Source organism: Tupaia chinensis, unplaced genomic scaffold (genome assembly GCF_000334495.1).
Source record: "Tupaia chinensis unplaced genomic scaffold, TupChi_1.0 Scaffold000047_1, whole genome shotgun sequence".
In the NCBI taxonomy this organism is placed as follows: Eukaryota; Metazoa; Chordata; class Mammalia; order Scandentia; family Tupaiidae; genus Tupaia; species Tupaia belangeri.
Genome location: NW_006159505.1, coordinates 7,601,799 through 7,621,317, shown reverse-complemented (window position 1 = coordinate 7,621,317; position 19,519 = coordinate 7,601,799). Strand labels below are relative to the sequence as shown.

General features: G+C 46.0%; 1 protein-coding gene across 1 annotated transcript in view; it reads left to right on the top strand.

Moving 5' to 3' along the window:
* The window catches only part of CARS1 (cysteinyl-tRNA synthetase 1), a gene marked incomplete in the record, with an annotated part of 92,562 nt that overhangs the window by 24,896 nt on the left and 48,147 nt on the right, over positions 1-19,519 (top strand). Inside the window, 10 exon segments of the mRNA XM_014590847.2 lie at positions 501-650; positions 8,566-8,706; positions 8,961-9,049; positions 10,893-11,014; positions 16,712-16,824; positions 17,452-17,580; positions 17,892-18,021; positions 18,111-18,214; positions 18,640-18,737; positions 18,965-19,154. Of these exon segments, the coding sequence (XP_014446333.1) occupies positions 501-650; positions 8,566-8,706; positions 8,961-9,049; positions 10,893-11,014; positions 16,712-16,824; positions 17,452-17,580; positions 17,892-18,021; positions 18,111-18,214; positions 18,640-18,737; positions 18,965-19,154 (1,266 nt within the window).

The window sequence follows — 19,519 nt, the reverse complement described above, 5'->3', positions numbered from 1 at the left end:
ACAAAACCTTTTTGCCTCCCGCGGGTCCCCCTATGGCAAAAAATGTAAAAAAAAAAAAAAAAAAAAAGTAGCTGATATGTTTATGGCCTTTTGTCTCAGGCAGAAAAAAATAAGAATGAAACTAGAGCTTAGTAGTCTTTCAGGCCAACCAAGCTGGAGTGCCTTCATGAGGGAGGTGGCTGCCGTTCACCCCTGAGCTCACTGATGAGCCTGGAAGAACTGTCCTCATGCTTGTTTTGCATTGGAGGAGCAAGCACAGAGAGGCTAAGTGCCCTGCACTGTCACACATAAAGAGAGGACAAGGCCAGGACTGTTTAGGGCAGGGCCTTCAGTCTCTTAGCTCCTGCCCTGGGGAAAAGCCACAGTAATGACACAAATGTCTTTACCACTGCCGGGCAGTGTTTGGGTAAACTGATCTGCTCCCTACCTTGGATCTCCTTTGTGAACTCGGGCTTTGCTGAGCAGTATCTGATAGCTTTGTTGTCTACTTATGCTTGTAGCCATTTTCAATAAAGTTAAGTGAGACCACGGATCCTGATAAGAAGCAGATGCTTGAACGGATTCAGCACGCAGTGAAGCTTGCCACAGAGCCACTCGAGAAGGCTGTGCAATCTAAACTCCCCGGAGAGGAGGTCAACAGCCGTGTGGAGGTGAGATTGTAAATGTATCCCACCATGTGTAAGATGTGAAGTACCCCACTGTGCACCAGAATGTTCTGCATCTTTGTGTGAAATAGCCTGGGCCCACCTTTCTGGTCACTCTGTGTGACTGGAGGCTTAGTTCTTTTGGGAGCTGCGTCCATGGCCCTCCTACCCCACACCCTCCTTGCCCTTTCCTGGACCCCCAGCTCAATGCACTGGAGTAAGACTTGGGGTCCACGTGGATCCCACTCATGATCCCAGGCCTGCCACTTTCCAGTGGCCCTTCCCACCACTTCTGCTAGACAAGCAGGAGGATGCAGAGGGAGGGGTGGTGGGGACAGCCTGCTCTTGGGGTTATTCTAAGCTTCTCTGGTGGACTCTTCACCAGCATTGCTTGGTGGCAACAAAAGGAGAAAGAGGGACCAGCAGTTAGCGTAATGGCTATGTCGCTGGACTCCCACGTAGTCGACCACGGTTCAAGTCCTACCACCACTTCTGCTAGACAAGCAGGAGGATGCAGAGGGAGGGGTGGTGGGGACAGCCTGCTCTTGGGGTTATTCTAAGCTTCTCTGGTGGACTCTTCACCAGCATTGCTTGGTGGCAACAAAAGGAGAAAGAGGGACCAGCAGTTAGCGTAATGGCTATGTCGCTGGACTCCCACGTAGTCGACCACGGTTCAAGTCCTAGACTGGTTCAAGTCCCAGACCCAGCAACTTGTGCATGTGTGCCCAAAATCCTGAGAGGAGAATGGAGGAAAAGAGATTGCAGCATGGTCATCCCTCCTGGGGGGTGATTTCTCGCTTTCTATCTCTCTGTCTTTCTGGCGAGCACATGCGCCCTGTAGCTAAAACCTCTCAAAAAAAAGGAGAAAGAGATGCCAGGAATTCAAGTCTCAGTTAGCAGCAGGGCCTGTGGGTACCAGATTGGGGCCTTCATATTGGCCAACTCTTCTACCTCTGAAAAGGTCACCTTCAGACAAAAGTGAGGGCATGGGGTACAAGAGTACCCTGGTCTTCCTCCGGCCTTCCCCTGTGACTGTGGCCCTAAACAAGGTCAAGATGGTCCTTCTCCTTTGTGCTAGCTCCCCCTGCTGGTCACCCTCTAAAAACTCAGTGAAGATGAGGGGGAAAAATGGCCTCAGAGTTACAGGCCATGAAGCAGTCCGAGGGACTGTGTTCACAGGAGAAGGCAGCCCCCACCTCAGGAATGGTCTGATTTCTGTGTCTACCTTTCTCTTGCATTTTTGTTTTTAGCGTTGTCTCTTCTCTGTTGCCTCACAGTAGACTACCTGTGCTTGTTTCTGAGCATTTTGAGAATGAGTCATGTTTACATTGTTCTTGGGGACACGTGTCTCTGAGAGGGACTGGTGTGTGGTAGCTGTCATTCCTTCGGTGCATGCCTCAGAGCCCAGCTCTTTGTCAGGTTTTCCTGTTATGATGCCTTAAGTCTTTTTTCCCCCCATCTTTCTACTAATACCCTTTTTAAAAATTTTGGTAAAATATACATAATACTAAATGAATTGTCTTTTTTCATTTTCTACATTTACTTACTTCTTCCATGAGCCAGGGAGACAAAGAGATGGGTACCCCAACAGGACCTTAATGCAGTCCACTCCTGTCTCAGCCAGCTTAGATCATGGGTGCACGTGTGCTCGGTGCACTCAAGGAGGTCCCCATACCTCCATACCAGAACCGGAAAGCTTCCATGTGTGATTTCAGAGAACCATGTTTTAGCACTCCGGCAGCCCCTGTCCCCCACCCCCATTTACCGTATTATATTAATGATTAGTGTGTTGGAGAGGAAGGATGCTTTTTTGTTTGCTTGTTTTTTTTGTTTTTGTTTTGTTTTTTTTTTTTAAACAGATTCTCTGGGACCAGCAGGTGGCATGGTTGGTAAGGCGCTGAACTTCCACATGGCTGACTGTAGTTTGAATCCTGGACCTGGAGGCTTGCTTTCTCACTTTCTCTGTCTGTCTGTCTGTCTGTCTGTCTATTTGTCTCTCCTGGTGAGTGCATGTGCCCTGTAGCAAATGAAAAAGAAAATAATAATAAATAAAATAATTCTTTTTTTTTCCTCTTTTTTTGGAGAGGTTTGTTGTTGTTGTTGTTGTTGTTGTTACAGGGTGCATGCGCTCGCCAGAAAGACACAGAGAGACAGAAAGTGAGAAATCACCCCCCAGAGGGGATGGCCACGCCTCAATCCCTTCTTCTCCATTCTCCTCTCAGGATCTTGGGCACGCATGTACACGCACCCGGTGTGAGTTTAAGCCACCGGGTCTGGGACTCGAACCGTGGTCGACTACATGGGAGTCCAGCAGCATAGCCATTATGCTAACTGCTGGTCCCAATAAAATAATTCTTAAAAGGAAAAAAAGATCCTTGCCACAGCCCTCCTGCCTCAGCCTCCTAAAGTAGCTGAGTCCACAGACACGCACCATGACATCTAGCTTTCTAGGCCTTCTTGGAGCCAGCCAGTGGTATGGTGGTTAAGGCAGTTGGATCCTACACAGCCAACTGTGTGGTTCAAATCCCAAAGAATTGCCTTTGCTCGGTGGCTTGAAGAACACTCCTGTGTGTGTCTGTGTGTACGTGCACTCGTTTTTTGCACTACCAAAAATCCCAAGATGAGAATGGAGGAAAAGGGATTGTGGCGTGACCATCTCCCCTGGGGAGGGGTGATTTTTTTCATTTATTGCTTCTTTCTCTCTCTCTTTCCAGTGAGCACATACACCTTATAGTAAAACTAAAAAACAAGAACCAAAAAATAGGCTTCCCATGTGGCCTTCACTTGCCAAGCAGCAGAGCAGCAGCATCTGTCACATACATGGAAACTGGGCCTCTCACCTTTTTGATAGTTGCCATCCTAATGCACATGAGGTGGTATCTCCTTGTGCTTTTGGTTTGCATTTTCATCATGTCTAGTGATGTGGAGCATCCTTCTACGACCCATGAGTTGTGTATTATTTCTTGGTGTACATTTGTGTCTTTGGTTCATATACTCGAGAGTGAAATTGCTTGGTTGTAGGGATCTATCTGGGTGATTGTGTTAGAGGTCCCCAAAATGACCACACACTCGGATTCTTTGGAAGGCTCACAGGACTCATACAAGGTTTATCACAGTGACATGGCAAGAGTACAGCAAGAAGGGACTCAGGCAGAGTCTACAGGAATCCATACGACATGTTCTATTGGGGCTGTCACATGGCCACTGTCTGCTTGGCATGTGCCAGTTACTGACTGAGAAGCAAGGCTGGGGTTCTGTCTGCATAAACACAGTGTTTGTACAACAGCCCCAAGGAGCTGCTGGGACAGAGCCATGTGTCCTGGCCTCCCAGTGTCTGGAACGACTCAGCTCCATACCCTGGAACCAGCCAATGGCCTACTCCTACTCGGGGTGGGGCCCAGTTCTGTTGTGCTTTCTTTTCTCTAGGGGAATATTTTCAAAATGTCTATGCAAATTTCTCAGCTGACTACCATATTCTGGGTGTTCTGTTTATCTGCACATCCGCCCATGTTTGTTCTGTCAGATTCTTTGCCTTTTATTAGTTAAATGAGTGTAGAGCAGTCATTGCTGAGATTGAATATGCTTTTCTCTAACCTCTCCTGAGACAGAGCGGCTTGTCACCACTTGCTTCTGGGCTTCCAATTTGATCCTTTTCCGTGGGTTATTTTTATTTTTATTTTTAACAATTTTTTGTAAATATTCTTATCTCTCCCATACTAAGCCTGTCACATAAATGTGTTGCAAACACTTTTCCCCAATTTGCGGCTCTCCTTTTCACCTTCTTTCAATGACAGAGGGCTTTGATTTTAATATAATCAAACCTATTCTTTTTTATTATTTTATAATTAGCATTTATTATGAGAGAGGTTTTTGTTATAGAGTGTGTGTGCTGGCCAGAGAAACAAAGAGTTAGAAAGTGAGAACTCTCCCCTTGCAGGGGTTCACCATGCCACAATCCCTTCTCCTGTATTCTCCTCTCAGGATTTTGGGCATACATGCACATGTGCTTGGTATGAGTTTTAAGTGCCAAGTCCAGGACTCAAACCATGATCTACTGCTACATGGAGTCCAGCAACGTAACCATTATACCCTCTGCTGGTCCCAGTAGTTAGCATTTTGTGTCCGCCCTACTCTGAAAGATAAATTTATTCTTCTGTATTTTCTTCTAAAGGTTTTCAGTTTTTTAATTCACATCAATGTCCTCAGTCCCCCACATTAAAAAAAAAATTATTTAATTAATTTTATTTATTCACTCATCTTATTTTAATTTGACCACACACACACACACACACACATACACACACACACACACGGAGAGAGAGAGAGAGAGCGAGCACAAGAGAGAGCAAGCAAGCCACCAGGTCCAGGACTCGAACCGTGGTCAGCCATGTAGGAGTGTCCAGCACCTTAACCACCGCGCCACCTGCTGGTCCCTAGATTATTTTTTTACAAATGATGTGAGTAGGGATCCAATCCCTCTCCCCTAAATATAGAGACCTCCTCCTGCCCCAGGGATTTATTTGTGTTGCCATCTCTGTTACATGTCAGGTCTTCATATAAGTATGCCTCTCAGATCTGTTTTGTTGGTCAAATTGTCCAGCCCTGTAGAAGTATCAAGCTGGTCTGTCATACCTATCTGGTGCAGTAGGAGGCCCCATCTGATTTTGTTCTTCAGGTGTGTTTTGAAGTCTTGATTTATCGAGTTCCATGGAAAACACTGTTGGGATTTGAAATACTGTGTCTAAGAACCATCTCGGAGTGTCAGCTTTGTCTCTAGTCTAGCTTTCTATTTTATCTTTTTTCTTCATTTTTCTATCCTGTCAGGAGTTTAGGCACACATTCACATACACCTGGGATGATTTTCAAGCTACCTGGGCCAGTATTTGAACTGCAGTTGGCCACGTTGGAGATCTGATTCCCTCTGCACACCATGTTACTGCTGTGCTATGGGGCCAGCCCTGGATTATTTTCTTATTGTTGAGTTTGAAGAGTTCTTTGTATATTTTAGTTAATAGTCCTTTATGAGATGTGTCTTTGGCAAATTTTTCTCCCAGCCTGTGGCTTATCTTCTATTCTCTGGACAATATCTTTCACAGAGCAGAAAGTTTTCATTGCAGTGAAGTCCAGTTTATTAGTTCTTTCATTGATTGTGCCTTTGGCATTGTATCTAAAAAGTCGTCTACATACCCGAGGTCATCTAAGCTTTCTTCTCTGTTACCTTCTAGGAGTTTTATAATTCTGTATTTTATACTTAGATCTGTGATCCTTTTTTTGTTTTTGTTTTTAGACAGTCTTATTATATCACAGTCCTCCTGCCTTACCTTCTCTAGTACCTGGGACTATAGGTGCACACCACTGCATCTGGCTTTTAGAGTGGGCCAGGGATTGAACCTGGCCTTCCACGTGGTCTCAAACTACCAAGTAGCATCTACCAGCATGGCTACTGTGCCAATCTGTGACCCATTGTGAGTTCATTTTTGTAAAGGGTATAAGGTCTCGAAGTTCATTTTTTGCATGTGGATGTCCAGTTTTACTGGCACTATTTTTGAAAAGACTATCCTATCTTTATTGAATTGCCTTTGCTCTTTTGTCAAAGATCAGCAAACTCTATTTATGTGATCTATTTCTGGGTTATCTGTTCTGTTCCACTGATCTGTTGGTCTATTTTTTTTTTAAGAATTATTTTATGTAACTTTATTTATTCAATTTGACCAGAGAGGGACAGAGTGAGAGAGAGAGAGAGACTGCAGTTGACCATGTGGAAGTCCAGTGCCCTTAACCACAATGCCACCTGCCAGTCCCGGTCTATTCTTTTGCCAATACCACACTATCTTGAATATTGTAGCTTTACAGTAAGTTGGGTAAGTGTTGGTCCTCCAATTTTGATCTTCTCCTTCAGTATTACGTTGGATCCTTTTCCTGTCCAGATAAAATTTAGAATCAATTTGTCAATATCTACAGAATAGGTTACTGGATTTTGATTAGGATTGCATCAGGTCTATAAATCAAGTTGAGATGAACTGACATTTTGATGCTGTTAAGTCTTCCTATCCATAAACATGGTCTCCTTTATTTAGTTCATCTTCTATTTCTTTCATCAAAGTTTCATAGTTTTCCTCATCAATGAGTCGTCAGAAAAGTCATGACACATTTTTGAATAGAAAAACAGAAAAAATAAGTCATGACTTTTCAGATGGCCCAATAGATCTTATTTCACATATTCTATTAGATGTCCTGTCACTGTCATATTCCTTCAGGGATGGACATTCCTTTTTTGCGACAGAATGCAGTTGGGACATGTTTCACCTGAGAATTTATTTATGAGGACACTAGTATAAATGTTACTGTGTTTTTAACTTCGGATTTCACTTGTTCATTGTTAGTAGATAGGAGAGTGATTGACTTGTACATGAACTTTGTATCTCTGTGCAGTAGATAGAGTGATTGACTTGTACATGAACTTTGTACCTCTGTGCGGTAACTCCAGAGAGCTGGTCGTCTGCACATGGCTGGAGTACTTACTTGAAATCCAGCCATCCAGCCATCCGTTCTGTCTTCCACTAGTGAGCTGGTCCAGTTGTGCCTGTTAGTCTTGTTTCAGTCTGAGTTGACTTCTCTTTATTTTGATTTTTTTCCCCATGCTTAGTTTTTCCCTTCTTGGCCTTTATGGTGGTAATTGTAATTCATTTGTTATCCTTGACCAGGTTAGATGTTTCTAGCTCTGGTCTTGCGGTGTTTCCCTTCAAAATTGCACTATGCATGTTTAACCGAGGAGCCTTCAGAGGCACTCTGTCCCCTTTTCCAAGCAACACTTGTGAAACACTTTAGTTCACTTGGAAATCTGACTTTCACACTGTAGTCGCCCAGTATTTTAAGTCTGTCGGGTTTTGTTTAATTTGCCAGAGGGCTTGTGCACTCATTAGAGAGAGAGAGAGAAACAGAAGGAAAGTGAGAAAGCACCCCCCAGCGGGGGTAGTCATGCTGCAATCTCTTCTCCATTTCTTCTTCTTTGGGCACACATACACACACTCCAGGTACGTTTTTTCACACTGCTGGCTCTGGGTAAACCATATGGAATCTAGTCATCTTACCCTGTGTGTCCTCACTCTCTGCCAGACCGTTTTCCTGCACGTTCCTGCTACATTCTTGGTTCTTTGCCTCCTGCTCTCATGGCAGACTGTGGACTACAGAGCTTTGCTTGCCGCATGTGCCTGTCACTGCTCCAAGTCACTGTGGTGGAAACACTAGATTGCTCCAAGGCAGATTTTCAGGGTCCACATGGCCTATGGGCTTGGGCCTGAGGTCCTGTCACTGTCATGTTCCTTCAGGGATGGACATTCCTTTTTTGCGACAGAATGCAGTTGGGACATGCTTCACACCAAGAGTGCACATATTGTCCAGGGACATGGGTCAGACCAGTGCTGTATGTAGTTGGAGCGTGGGTCACATGATCCTGTGCTATGGCGGGACTGGTGGCTTTTTCTCCCATTCAATGTCATGTGAGGTCGGGCTGGTATCTTCATGAATCTTTGTTTAAGTCTGCCAAGTGTTGTGCTATAGGTGACACACTGTGGGCACTCCTGCCCCACCACCCCTGCCCATGACCCCATCCCCATGGGGGCAGTTACATTGTATGCCCTCTCTAAGCCCACCCTGGCTCTCTGAAGCATCCCACCTCTGAACCCACGGCTGCTTCTCTGCGTTCATGTGCACACCCATTTGTGAAGTCTTGTGTTTGTCTGAGCCAGGCCCGTCGGGTGCGCCTCATGGTTTCTCTGTGAGATAGCGACTCCATGCAGACTGTGGCTGTGTGTGGGTCATCTTTGAACTCAGGTCACTGACTGGCTCACACTGACTGCCCTGGATGTGTGCACATGAAACATGCAGTCCGTGCATGGGTTCTCTGTTTCTTTTCCTTCAGGTATTGCTGGAAGAAGCAAAGGATTTACTTTCAGACTGGTTGGATTCCACGTTTGGCAGTGAGGTGACTGACAATTCTATTTTCTCCAAACTGCCCAAGTTCTGGGAAGCAGAATTCCACAAAGACATGGAAGCTCTGAATGTAAGTGTCTCACTTCTTTTTGTCTTTGCTCTTCTAGACCAAAGGCCCTGATTTCCAAATTCCAGTTTGGTAAAGCCAAAAGGCCTTGGGCGATCCACACTGTCTTCATTTTATAAGCTCTGTTCAGTGGTGAAGTCAACATTAAACTTCAGCCGAGGGACAGAAGGGTAACATTTGTAATATTTCCATGGAGAGTGTTCATCTGAGGCTGAAGGTTCCCAAAGGGAAATCCCGATTTTGCCTGTCATTCACAGGTTCTCCCTCCAGATGTCTTAACCCGGGTCAGTGAGTATGTGCCAGAAATCGTGAACTTTGTCCAGAAGATTATGGATAACGGTTATGGGTAAGCACAGGGGCCCCTCTAGGGCTCTCAGCATTCTAGGGAGGGCAGTCCTCCGACTGAGTGAGAGTCCAGAAAGCAGGAGAGCTCATATACTGGGGACACTGGAGGGTCATGCATATTCCACAGCACAGCACTCAACCACTTAGTTCCCAATTCTGCTGCTGTTATTTAGGTTTGTTTGCTTTACAAATAAAACCCTCTTGTTTGTTTGTTTATTTATTTTAGAATTATCTTATTTAACTTTATTTACTTATTTTAATTTGACCAGAGAAGGACAGAGAGAGAGCAAGAAAGAGAGAGTATGAGAGAGGGAAAGTGAGAAAGCAAGCTGCCAGGTCTGGGACTTGAACCATGGTCAGCCATGTGGGATTCCAGCATCCTTAACCACCACATGGCACCTGCCGGTCCCCACTCTGGTTTTTAATTTTGTGTTAGCTACATTATAATAGCTCTGTAACTGTTTTGTTTGAGGCAGGAAGCAAGAGGACAGAGTGGTGTTACTGCCCTCAAGCCTATCCTTATAGCCCCAGCAGACTTCCTTTTGCAGCTCCTGGCCCAGCCCAGGACCTGGACATCCTTCAGCCAAGGGCAGAGGAGCATGGGTCTGACGGGTTAACCCATCTAGACAGGCCCAACAGCTTGGCTTGGGCGTTCTGGTGAGGTCCTGGCCCAAAGGCTTCTGGGAAGTCAGCAGTTAAGACCATGGGTAGGGAACCAGCAGTTAGCATAATGGCTATGTCGCTGGACTCCCATGTAGTCAACCGCGGTTCGTGTCCCGGACCCGGTGACTTAAAACTCACGCCGGCTGCGTGTGCGTGCGTGCCCAAGATCCCAAGAGGAGAATAGAGGAGAAGGGATTGCGGCGTGACCATCCCTCCTGGGGGGGGGTGATTTCTCGCTCTCTGTTTCTATGTCTCTCTCTGTCTGTCTGGCGAGCGCCCTATAGCAAACACCTCTCAAAAAAAAAAAAAAAAAAAAAAGACCATGGGTCACAGAGGCTCCAGAGCGGTGTGATGGTGAGCGTGGATACTGCCAGGTGTTCAGAGCTGCCAATGTCATGTGGCTCTTTGAGAGTGCATGTCAAGGGTGGGTGAATCTATTGCTCATCACCTCTGCATTGGTTTTACCGTGCTAGCACCATCTAACTGTGGGAAAAACTTTTCCAAACCCCTGGCATTAGCATTTTCAGAATAGCCAATAAATGGAAGTGTAGATGGGAGCCAGCTGTCTGCGGTGCTGGGCATCTGTGTGCTGCTCCCCTGCTCCAGGAGAACTGGAGAGTTGGGCAAGAACCACACAGACTGAAGTGATGAGAGAGCGGAAGAGAGAGAGTGATGTGCACACAGACCTGGAGCCACTCAGGCTCATCAGCAATCACACCACCTCACTTTCCCTGCGTAGGTCACTGTAGGGCAGCATGTGTGCGTCAGACTGTGGGGCATGGGCAAGCCTAGGGTCAGAAGGATGGGTGAGCCATGCAGGTGAGGAGAGCTGAGGGCATCCGCAGAACAGTGTCATCACAGAGCAAGGGGCAGGCGGGAGTTGCCTCTAGGGTGAGGACCACCCTTCTCCCCACTCAGCTCTTCTCTTGGCTGACGTGGCTTTGCATGGCCACCATGGAGAGTGGAAAGGAGCAGAGATCTGAACAGAATCACAGATTTTATAATTTTATTAGTTCGTCAGGAAAGTCATGACATATTTTTCTTTATTTTCTATGTAAATGTGTCATGACTTCCCCAACAACCCAGTATAACCCATTTGGAGTTCTCGATTGTTGTCCTGTGAAGTGTCTTTGGATCTGTTAGATCCTACCCAAGGGCCCATTTCCTTTTTTGTTTTCCAGCTATGCGTCAAATGGGTCTGTCTACTTTGACACAGTGAAGTTTGCGTCTAGTGAGAAACACTCCTATGGGAAGCTGGTGCCTGAAGCTGTGGGAGACCAGAAAGCTCTTCAAGAAGGGGAAGGTAAAAAAAAAAAAAAAAAAAGGAATGAATGAGTAAATAAAAGATAAATTGTGGGGACCAGCAGATGGTATGATGGTTATGACACTGGACTCCCGTATGGACAACTGTGGTTTGAGTCCCAAAGGCAAGCGGTGGGCTCTCCCACTTGTACACAGTCTGAGTGTTGAAGCCCTCATGGTCGTGGCGCACTAAGCCCATCACTTAGATTAACTGGGACACTGCCTTCCCACCTAAACAAATTCAGGAATTTTCTATACTAAGACCATGAAATGTGGGAGGTTTTTTTTTGGAGAGGTTTTTGCTAGAGGGCGCATGTGCTCGCCAGAAGAGAGAAACAGAGAGACAGAAAGCAAGAAATCACCCCCCAAGGGTGAGTAGATATAGTGCTGGTTTTTCAAAGAATTGTTTTATTTAATTTCATTTATCATCATTATTATTATTTTATTAATTTGACCAGAGAGAGAGAAAGAAAGTGAGAAAGCAAGCCACCAGGTCTGGGACTTGAACTGTGGTCAGTCATGTGGGAGTGCAACGCCACCTGCCGGCCCTGATACAGTGCTGCCTTGACAGGTGTACATGTGTTGTGGTATTCTGATTCAGGGGGCTGGTGTGTGTCTGCTGAGTATGAGAGGTTTAGAGTGGATTGTGGGAACCTGGCATGTGTGCCAAGCAATGCCTGTTTGGCGTTGGCTCCTGTGCCATCTTTGGTTTTTTGTTTTGTTTTGTTTTGTTGGTTTTTATTGAGAGGTTTTCGCTATAGGGCACGTGTGCTTGCCAGAAAGACAGAGAGAGACAGAGAGACAGAAAGTGAGAAATCACCCCCCGGGGGGATGGCAATCCCTTCTCCTCCATTCTCCTCTCGGGACCTTGGGTACACATGCACACGTGCCTGGTATGAGTTTATGCCACTGGTTCTAGCACTCGAACCACGGTCGACTACATGGGAGTCCAGTGACATAGTCATTATACCAACTGCTGGTTCCAGTTCCTGTGCCATCTTAAGCCATACTTTTTTTTCTTTAATCTGTATATGCTCACCAGGAAGACAGAGAGGAAGAAGGATAAAGCACCCCCAACTGTGTGTGGTCATGCTGTAATCCTTTCTCCTCCATTTCTCTATCCTGTCAGGATTTGGGGCATGTATGCACATGCATATGGCATGTTTTTTAAGCTGCCAGAGCAGGAACTTGAACATCATGATTGGCCATATGGGATCTGGTTCCTTTAACCACTAGGCCATGGAACCAGCCCCCTAACTCACTTACTTGAAATACAGACATTGGAGTTTTTCTAGACCAGGTAGAAAAACACATTCCTAGGTGTTTTCCCAGGCTTATTCCATAAGACAAAGCCTAAGGGTTGATACATCAGTGATCCCTGCACGGTGGGGGCTGCTGTCATGCTCAGACTGATGCCATATTCCTCCCACCCCAGTGTTTCTGGAAAGCAGTTTGGGCATAAAAATGCTCATAGTTTTGGATCAAATTATTTCAGTTGTGGAGTTTTATTCTAAAGAACTGTCAAAACCTGAAACTAGACAAGACAATACAGGTACATTGAAAAGAAGGGTAGACCAACCCAATTTAACAGCATTTATATCAGACCCGATGGCATTGAAGGCTACAACATTCATAGGAGTAAAAGGGTGAGTTTGTGACGATGAAGCACCCTATCCCCAAAGAGGACTTAGTCGTGGGCTTCAGTAGACCAGAAGCTACGAGCTTCCACATCCTAACACCAAAGAAATAGACACACCATATTTATAAGGGGGGAGCTCATGGATTGAAATGAATAAGTTAGAAAGGCTAGGAATTGATGAAGGTGGGACCAGCAAATGGCATGATGATTACATTGCTGGACTCCCACTTAGCCGACCATTGTTGGAGTTCCGGACCTAGGGCACGTGTGCGTGCGTGCGTGCGTGCTTGCGTGCCCAAAATCCCAAGGAGAATAGAGAAGGGACTGCAGTGTGGCTGTCCCCCCTGGGGGATGATTTCTTGCTTTCTGTCTCTCTGTCTCTCTCTGTGTCTCCGTTGAGTGCACATGCCTTATAGCAAAAATCTCTCTCTAAAAAAAAAAAAAAAAAAAAAAAAAGAATTAATGAGGGTACAAAAGACCTGAAATACAACTAGCAGGCTTTGTCTAAGAGGTCAGAACTTGACACTAACTTCAAGAACATCCATTCCTTATAAGCACACAGAACCATATGCCAGACCAAAAATAAAGTCTCCAAGTCTCAAAAGAATAGTTTTCATGGAGACCACCTTCTCTGCTCACAATGCAATTATATTATTATAGATATCAAAAACTAAAGGGACATCTGAGGTACCTGCAATCCTAGCTAATTGGGGTCTGGGGCAGGAGGATTATAAGACTGTATCAAAAATACTCTTCCTCTCCTTTTCTCTTTCTCTCTCTTATAAAGGAAAATTAAAGAAATCAAAATAATTTCAAAATCCAAGTTTGTTCTTCATAAAAATTAATAAGAGACCAGCAGATAGCGTAATGGTTAAGTTGCTAGACTCCCACATAATCAACTGTGGTTCGAGTTCCAGACCAGGCAGCTTAAAACTCAGCTGGATGCATGTGCATACATGCTCAAAATCCCAAGAGAATGGAGGAGAAGGGATTGCAGCATAGTCATTCCCCCATCCCTTCATCTCTCTGGTGAGCACATGAGTCTTTTTTAAAAAAGAAAATTTTATTTGTTCTTATTACTGTTACTATTTTTAATTTGACCAGAGAGAGAGAGACAGACAGAGAAAGAAAGGAAAATGAAAAAGCAAGCTGCCAGGTCCAGGACTTGAATCTTGGTCAGCCATGTGGGAGTCCAGCACCTTAACCGCTGTGCTATCTACTGGCCTCGTAAAAATCTCTTTAAAAAAAATTTAAAAAGCTTAATAAAATGGGCCGGCAGGTGGCATGGTGGTTGAGGGCGCTGAACTTCCACATGGCTAACTGCGGTTCAAGTCCTAGATCTGGAGACTTGCCTTCTCACTTTCTCTCACTCTCACTCTCTCTCTCTCCTGTCAAATTAAAATAAATAAGTAAATAAAAATAAATCAAAGTTAAATAATTCTTTAAAAAATAGAAAAACTTTAGCAGGTCAATTAATAAAAATAGAGGACAAAAATACATTAGGGGGGCAAGCAGGTGGCATGGTGGTTAAGGTGCTAGACTTCTACATAGCCAACCATGGTTCGAGTCCTGGACCTGGCTGCTTTCTCTTTCACTATGTCTCTCTAGTGAGTGCACGTGCCCTATAGCAGATTTTTAAAATATATAATAATAAATAAAAATATATAATTCTTAAATTTTTATATGTAAATATATATATATATATATATATACACGCACACATGTGTATGTTAATATATAGATACATAGAACTGGACCAGCCAAGTGGAGTGGTGGTTAAGGCAGCTAAATCCCACATCGCTGACTGTGTGTTTCAAGTCCTGGACCCAGTTTGAGAAAGCACACTGTGAGCACGTGTGTGTGTGTGTGTGTGTGTGTGTGTGTGTGTGCCTAAAGTCCCAAGAGATTAGAGGAGAAGAGTTGTGGCATGGCAGCCCCCTCCCCGTGGGGCAGTGATTTCTCACTTTCTTTTTCTTTCGCTTTTTCAAGCGAATTCATGTATCCTATAGCAAAACTATGTGTGCGCAGGACGAAAATGGGACATAACTGTAGATACAGTAGAGTTTTAAAAAGTGCTCAGAGGGGACCATCAGATGGCATGGTGGTTAAGGCAGCTGGATCCCACATGGGTGACTGCATGGTTTGACCCTGAGATCAAGTGGTCTGAAAAATACCTGGCGCATGTGTGTGCATGTCCAAAATCCTAGGAGGAGAAGAGAAGAGAAAGGATTGCAGTGTGGCCATCCTCGTGGGGAATGATTTCTCACTTTCCCTCTGTCTCTCTTCAGTGAGTGCACACATCCTATAGCAAAAATCTAAAAAAAAAAAATAAAAATTTTTTTAAATGCTTTTAACAGTGCTTTTCCTCTCAACTCTCTTTCTCAGGGTAGTGTAATTGTCTTGCCTACTGAGTTACCTAAAAACTGAATTTGTTACCTGAAAAGGTTGTGCTGCCTTTGTAACCTCCTTAAGATGCTCCTGAGTTACTGTAGAACCCTAGAAAAAAAAGCCTTTGAGGAAAGTTCCAGGGCTTTCCACAAAGGGGCAGCTGCACCTAGGAGAAGGTGACATTCATACCAGGTCCCAGGAAAGGATGCAGGGACCAGCAAGACTAGCTTGGGGCCTATCCCAATGCCCTGGAGCTGCAGGCCTCGGCTCTGCCCTGCTCACCAACAAAGGCAGATTCTCTCTGGGGCAGCTGGAATGACTCTCAGGTCTTTGTGCTCAGGCAGCTAATATTTTCCTTCAGTCCTACCTGTGTAGTCTAGAAAAATTTCCTGTGATGACTGCATTGCTCCTCTGGGGACTCCCACCATCTTGATCCCATGTGCCAGTTGGCACGGATGTCACTGAGTCAGTGCAAGGAATTCACCGAGAATGCTGTTTCTCACCCCTTCTGCAAGACGTAGTCCGCTTGTCCTTGTGGGCTTGGTCCAGGAAGTTGGACTTGCACCAAGACGTGCTCCCTTTCGCCTTCCTGGGCTGTTCCTTAGTTCTCTTCACCTGTTTCTTTTCCCCTGTGAGTACAGGAGGAGCAGTAGCCCCCATCACCACCACCTCTGGGTTCCGTGCAGTGACACATAGCCACTGATCACGTCCTTATACTGGCCCTCTTGAAACCCACAAGCTGATGGCTGTGTGGGCCTTGGACATAATGGTCCTTCCTGCATGTGCTGGGTCCCTAAGCTGTGCCCCATTGTGTGCTGTCAATAATCCTACACACGTGGAAGGTCAAAGATGTGAGGAGGCTGTGGGAGGAGAACGTCTTGAGAAAGCTGTGGGTTCAGGCCACCGAGGGTTTACTTGGACACTGGTATGTGAGCCTGTGCTCTAGAGTTTAGGAACAGTGTAAGTGTAGGCTCTGGGTTACCACCAAAATCTGGTCATATTAGGCTTTTTTTTAAGAAAATTTTTTGAAGAGGTTTTTGCCTTAGGGTGCATGAACTCACCAGAGAGAATGAGAGTTAGAGACAGTGGGAGGGGAAGTGAGAAATCACTCTCCAGAGGGATGGCCACGCCACAATCCCTTCTCCTCCATTTTCCTCCTCGGGTATTGGGCATATACATACATATAATATCCAGTGTGATTTTGGAACCACAGGGTCTGGTACTCAAACAGGAGTCAGCTATGTGGGAGTCTAGTGACATAACCACCACTCTGTCTGCTGGCCCCAATCATACTAAGCTTTAAAAAGTGCTTGAGCTAGGGCCAGCATGTGGCATAGTGGTTGAGGTAATGGACTCCTATGTGGCCGATTGTAGTTCAAGTTCTAGACTTGATGGTTTGAAAATCATGCCAGGTACATGTGCATGCATGTGCATAATCCCAGGAGAAGGGATTGTGGTGTGGCCATCCTTCCTGGGGGTGATTTCTTACTTTCCCTCTTACTGTCTCTCTCTGGTGAGCACACATACCCTATGGCAAAAACCTTTAAAAAATAATAATTAAATAAATAAATAAATGAACCAAACAAATGAAGAGAAATCAGTAAGATTAGCCACTAGACATTGAGCATGGCCTTGGAGTGGATACTTCGGGCTGTCCCTTCCTGTTCACAGGTGACCTGAGCATCTCAGCAGACCGCCTGAGCGAGAAGCGTTCTCCCAGTGATTTCGCCCTGTGGAAGGCCTCCAAGCCAGGAGAGCCATCCTGGCCTTGCCCCTGGGGAAAGGTGAGCCAGCAGCCAAGGGGCCCTGGGTGAGAAGTGGGGTGGGGCACGGTTGGCACCAGCCATGCCCACGATCCAACATGTGAAAGATGTTGTTACTGAGCCAGAACCAGTGCTGCTGTAGTGCAGAGTTGCCAGCCTGGGACCTCCAGGTCTTAAGGATAAACCGTGTCCCTCCCTGAGACTTCTGTGTTCTAGTCTGTAAGGGGGATGCATCTGACTAGACCATTTCCGAAGCCTCTAGTTCTGAGGTTCTGCTACTGTGTGTTGAGTATTCCAAGCTTGGGGGATGTAGTGGGTCAGGGGGCAGCCCTCTAACATTCTCTGCAACCATAGTCCTGACCCTGAGTGCCATGGGAAGGAGGCTTGGTTACCTACTGATGTTGAGGACAGGGGCTTCTGGGAGTAATTCATAGCTCGGCAAAGCCTCACTCATGTGAGACTGGCATTAAACTTTATAAAAGAAAGTGACCTCAATCTTTCCTGTGTGGAATTTAACACCTTATCCAAACAGTTCGAAGGACTTGAGGGTCATTAACATACAGTTCAGAGGGCATGAGGGTCATTAGCATGCTGGATGTAGGACAAGCGGTTGGGTTGGTCAGTCATGGGTTGTTTGGTTCTCTCCAGGGCCGTCCGGGGTGGCACATCGAGTGCTCAGCCATGGCGGGAACCCTGCTGGGAGCCTCCATGGATATTCACGGAGGAGGATTCGACCTCCGGTTCCCCCACCATGACAATGAGCTGGCGCAGTCGGAGGTAGGAGAAGACAGAGGTCACCTTCTTAGACGGGATGGGTTTCAGGGTTCGTTGGTGGGATATGAACCCTTATCATTTAGTCTGATTTCCCACACTGACAACCTGGCCTTTGGCAGCAGTCAGGCCTGGATTTGAACCAGTTGTGTTATCTGCTGACGTATCAGCCCTGGCCATCTCTCCAAGCCCCATCTAGAAAACGTAGTCCTGACACATGAATGGTACAGGCGATCGGGACAGGAGTGCATCCAGCTTCCTCCCGCAGGGGGCCGTCCCAGTAACACAGCATTTGCCATCCTTCTCTTTCTCTGCAGGCCTACTTTGAGAACGACTGCTGGGTCAGGTACTTCCTTCACACAGGCCACCTGACCATCGCAGGCTGCAAAATGTCAAAGTCGCTAAAAAACTTCATCACCATTAAAGATGCCTTGAAAAAGCATTCAGGTAAATGACGTCTCCCAAGGATTCTCAGGTGTCTTCTTGTAGGTCCGCTCTGGAGAGTGAGCACTTTGCTGTCCTGTTTTCTCCCGCAGCACGGCAGTTGCGACTGGCCTTCCTGATGCACTCTTGGAAGGACACGCTGGATTACTCAAGCAATACTATGGAGTCAGCGCTCCAGTATGAGAAGTTCATGAACGTGAGTTCTCTCGGTGGCCAGTGGAAGAGCCACCACTAGCATGGTGGTGCCCAAGGGTCACTGTAGGGGTGAACCTCCCCCCCGCTTCCTCTGACAGAGACTAGGATGAGGGTGGGAAGCTTAGTGCCACTACTCTGATGTGTCTGACCACTTGCTGGGCTTTAAGGAGGCCTCACTCTTGCTTACATGTGTACATGGCACTCTGACTTGTACTGGCTACTGAATAAGTGTGTCGAAAGCTATAATAGGAACATACTCTATCTTGGAGAACGATCTTTCACTTTTTGACCACCGTGTGAAATGTCAATGCATTTTGTTTTTACAGATTTTACCTAAAGTCAAGTCATATCAGTAGAACAGTTCATCAGCTATTTTCGGATGGAAAAGTTGCCTACATGCTATTAAACTGAATTCTCTAACCTTAGGAGTTTTTCTTAAATGTGAAAGACATCCTTCGTGCTCCTGTTGATATCACTGGTCAGTTTGAGAAGTGGGAAGAGGAAGAAGCGGAACTGAATAAGAAGTAAGGTGGAGCCTTTTCTCTGGGGTCTGTGAGCATGCCCAGAACCTATGTCAGTCTTAAGTCTTGCCCCCCCAGGCTCTGTGTCCTGGGCAGCTGGGGAGCAGGCTGGTGCAACTGTGTAAAACTCAGAAGATGCCGCGCTTGCCAGTGGTTGAACTTTGTGGAGAATTTCTATAGCATGTCATCAGGTCTGACTGTTATTCACTATCTTCCTCTTTGTCACTCAGCTTTTATGACAAGAAGATGGCAGTTCACGAAGCCCTCTGTGACAATGTTGACACCCGCACCGTCATGGAAGAAATGCGGGCCTTGGTCAGTCAGTGCAACCTCTACATGGCGACCAGGAAGGCCGCGAGGAGGAGGCCGAACCGGGCTCTGTTGGAGAACATCGCTCTGTACCTCACCCACATGCTGAAGGTGAGCCGGGTCCCCAGATACACACAGTCCCTCCGCCTGTGCAGACATGGGTGATAGACCCAGTAATAATGAGTGGTCCCAGATCTGCTGCATAGTGCCCAGCAGCCTCGGAGAAGCTGAGAGATGTTTCTGTTCTCTTTCATTTCTGCTGTACCTTTTTGTGTGTTAAAATTAAAACCTGGGGGGCCTGCAGGTGGTGTGGTGGTTAAAGGTGCTGGACTCCCACGTGGCCAAACATGGTTCGAGTCCCAGACCTAGCGGCTTGCTTTCTTGCTTTCTCTCTCTTTCTCTGTGTGTCTCTCTCTCTCAAATTAAAATAATAATAGTAATATGATAAATAAAGTTAAATAAAAACTAATTTAAAA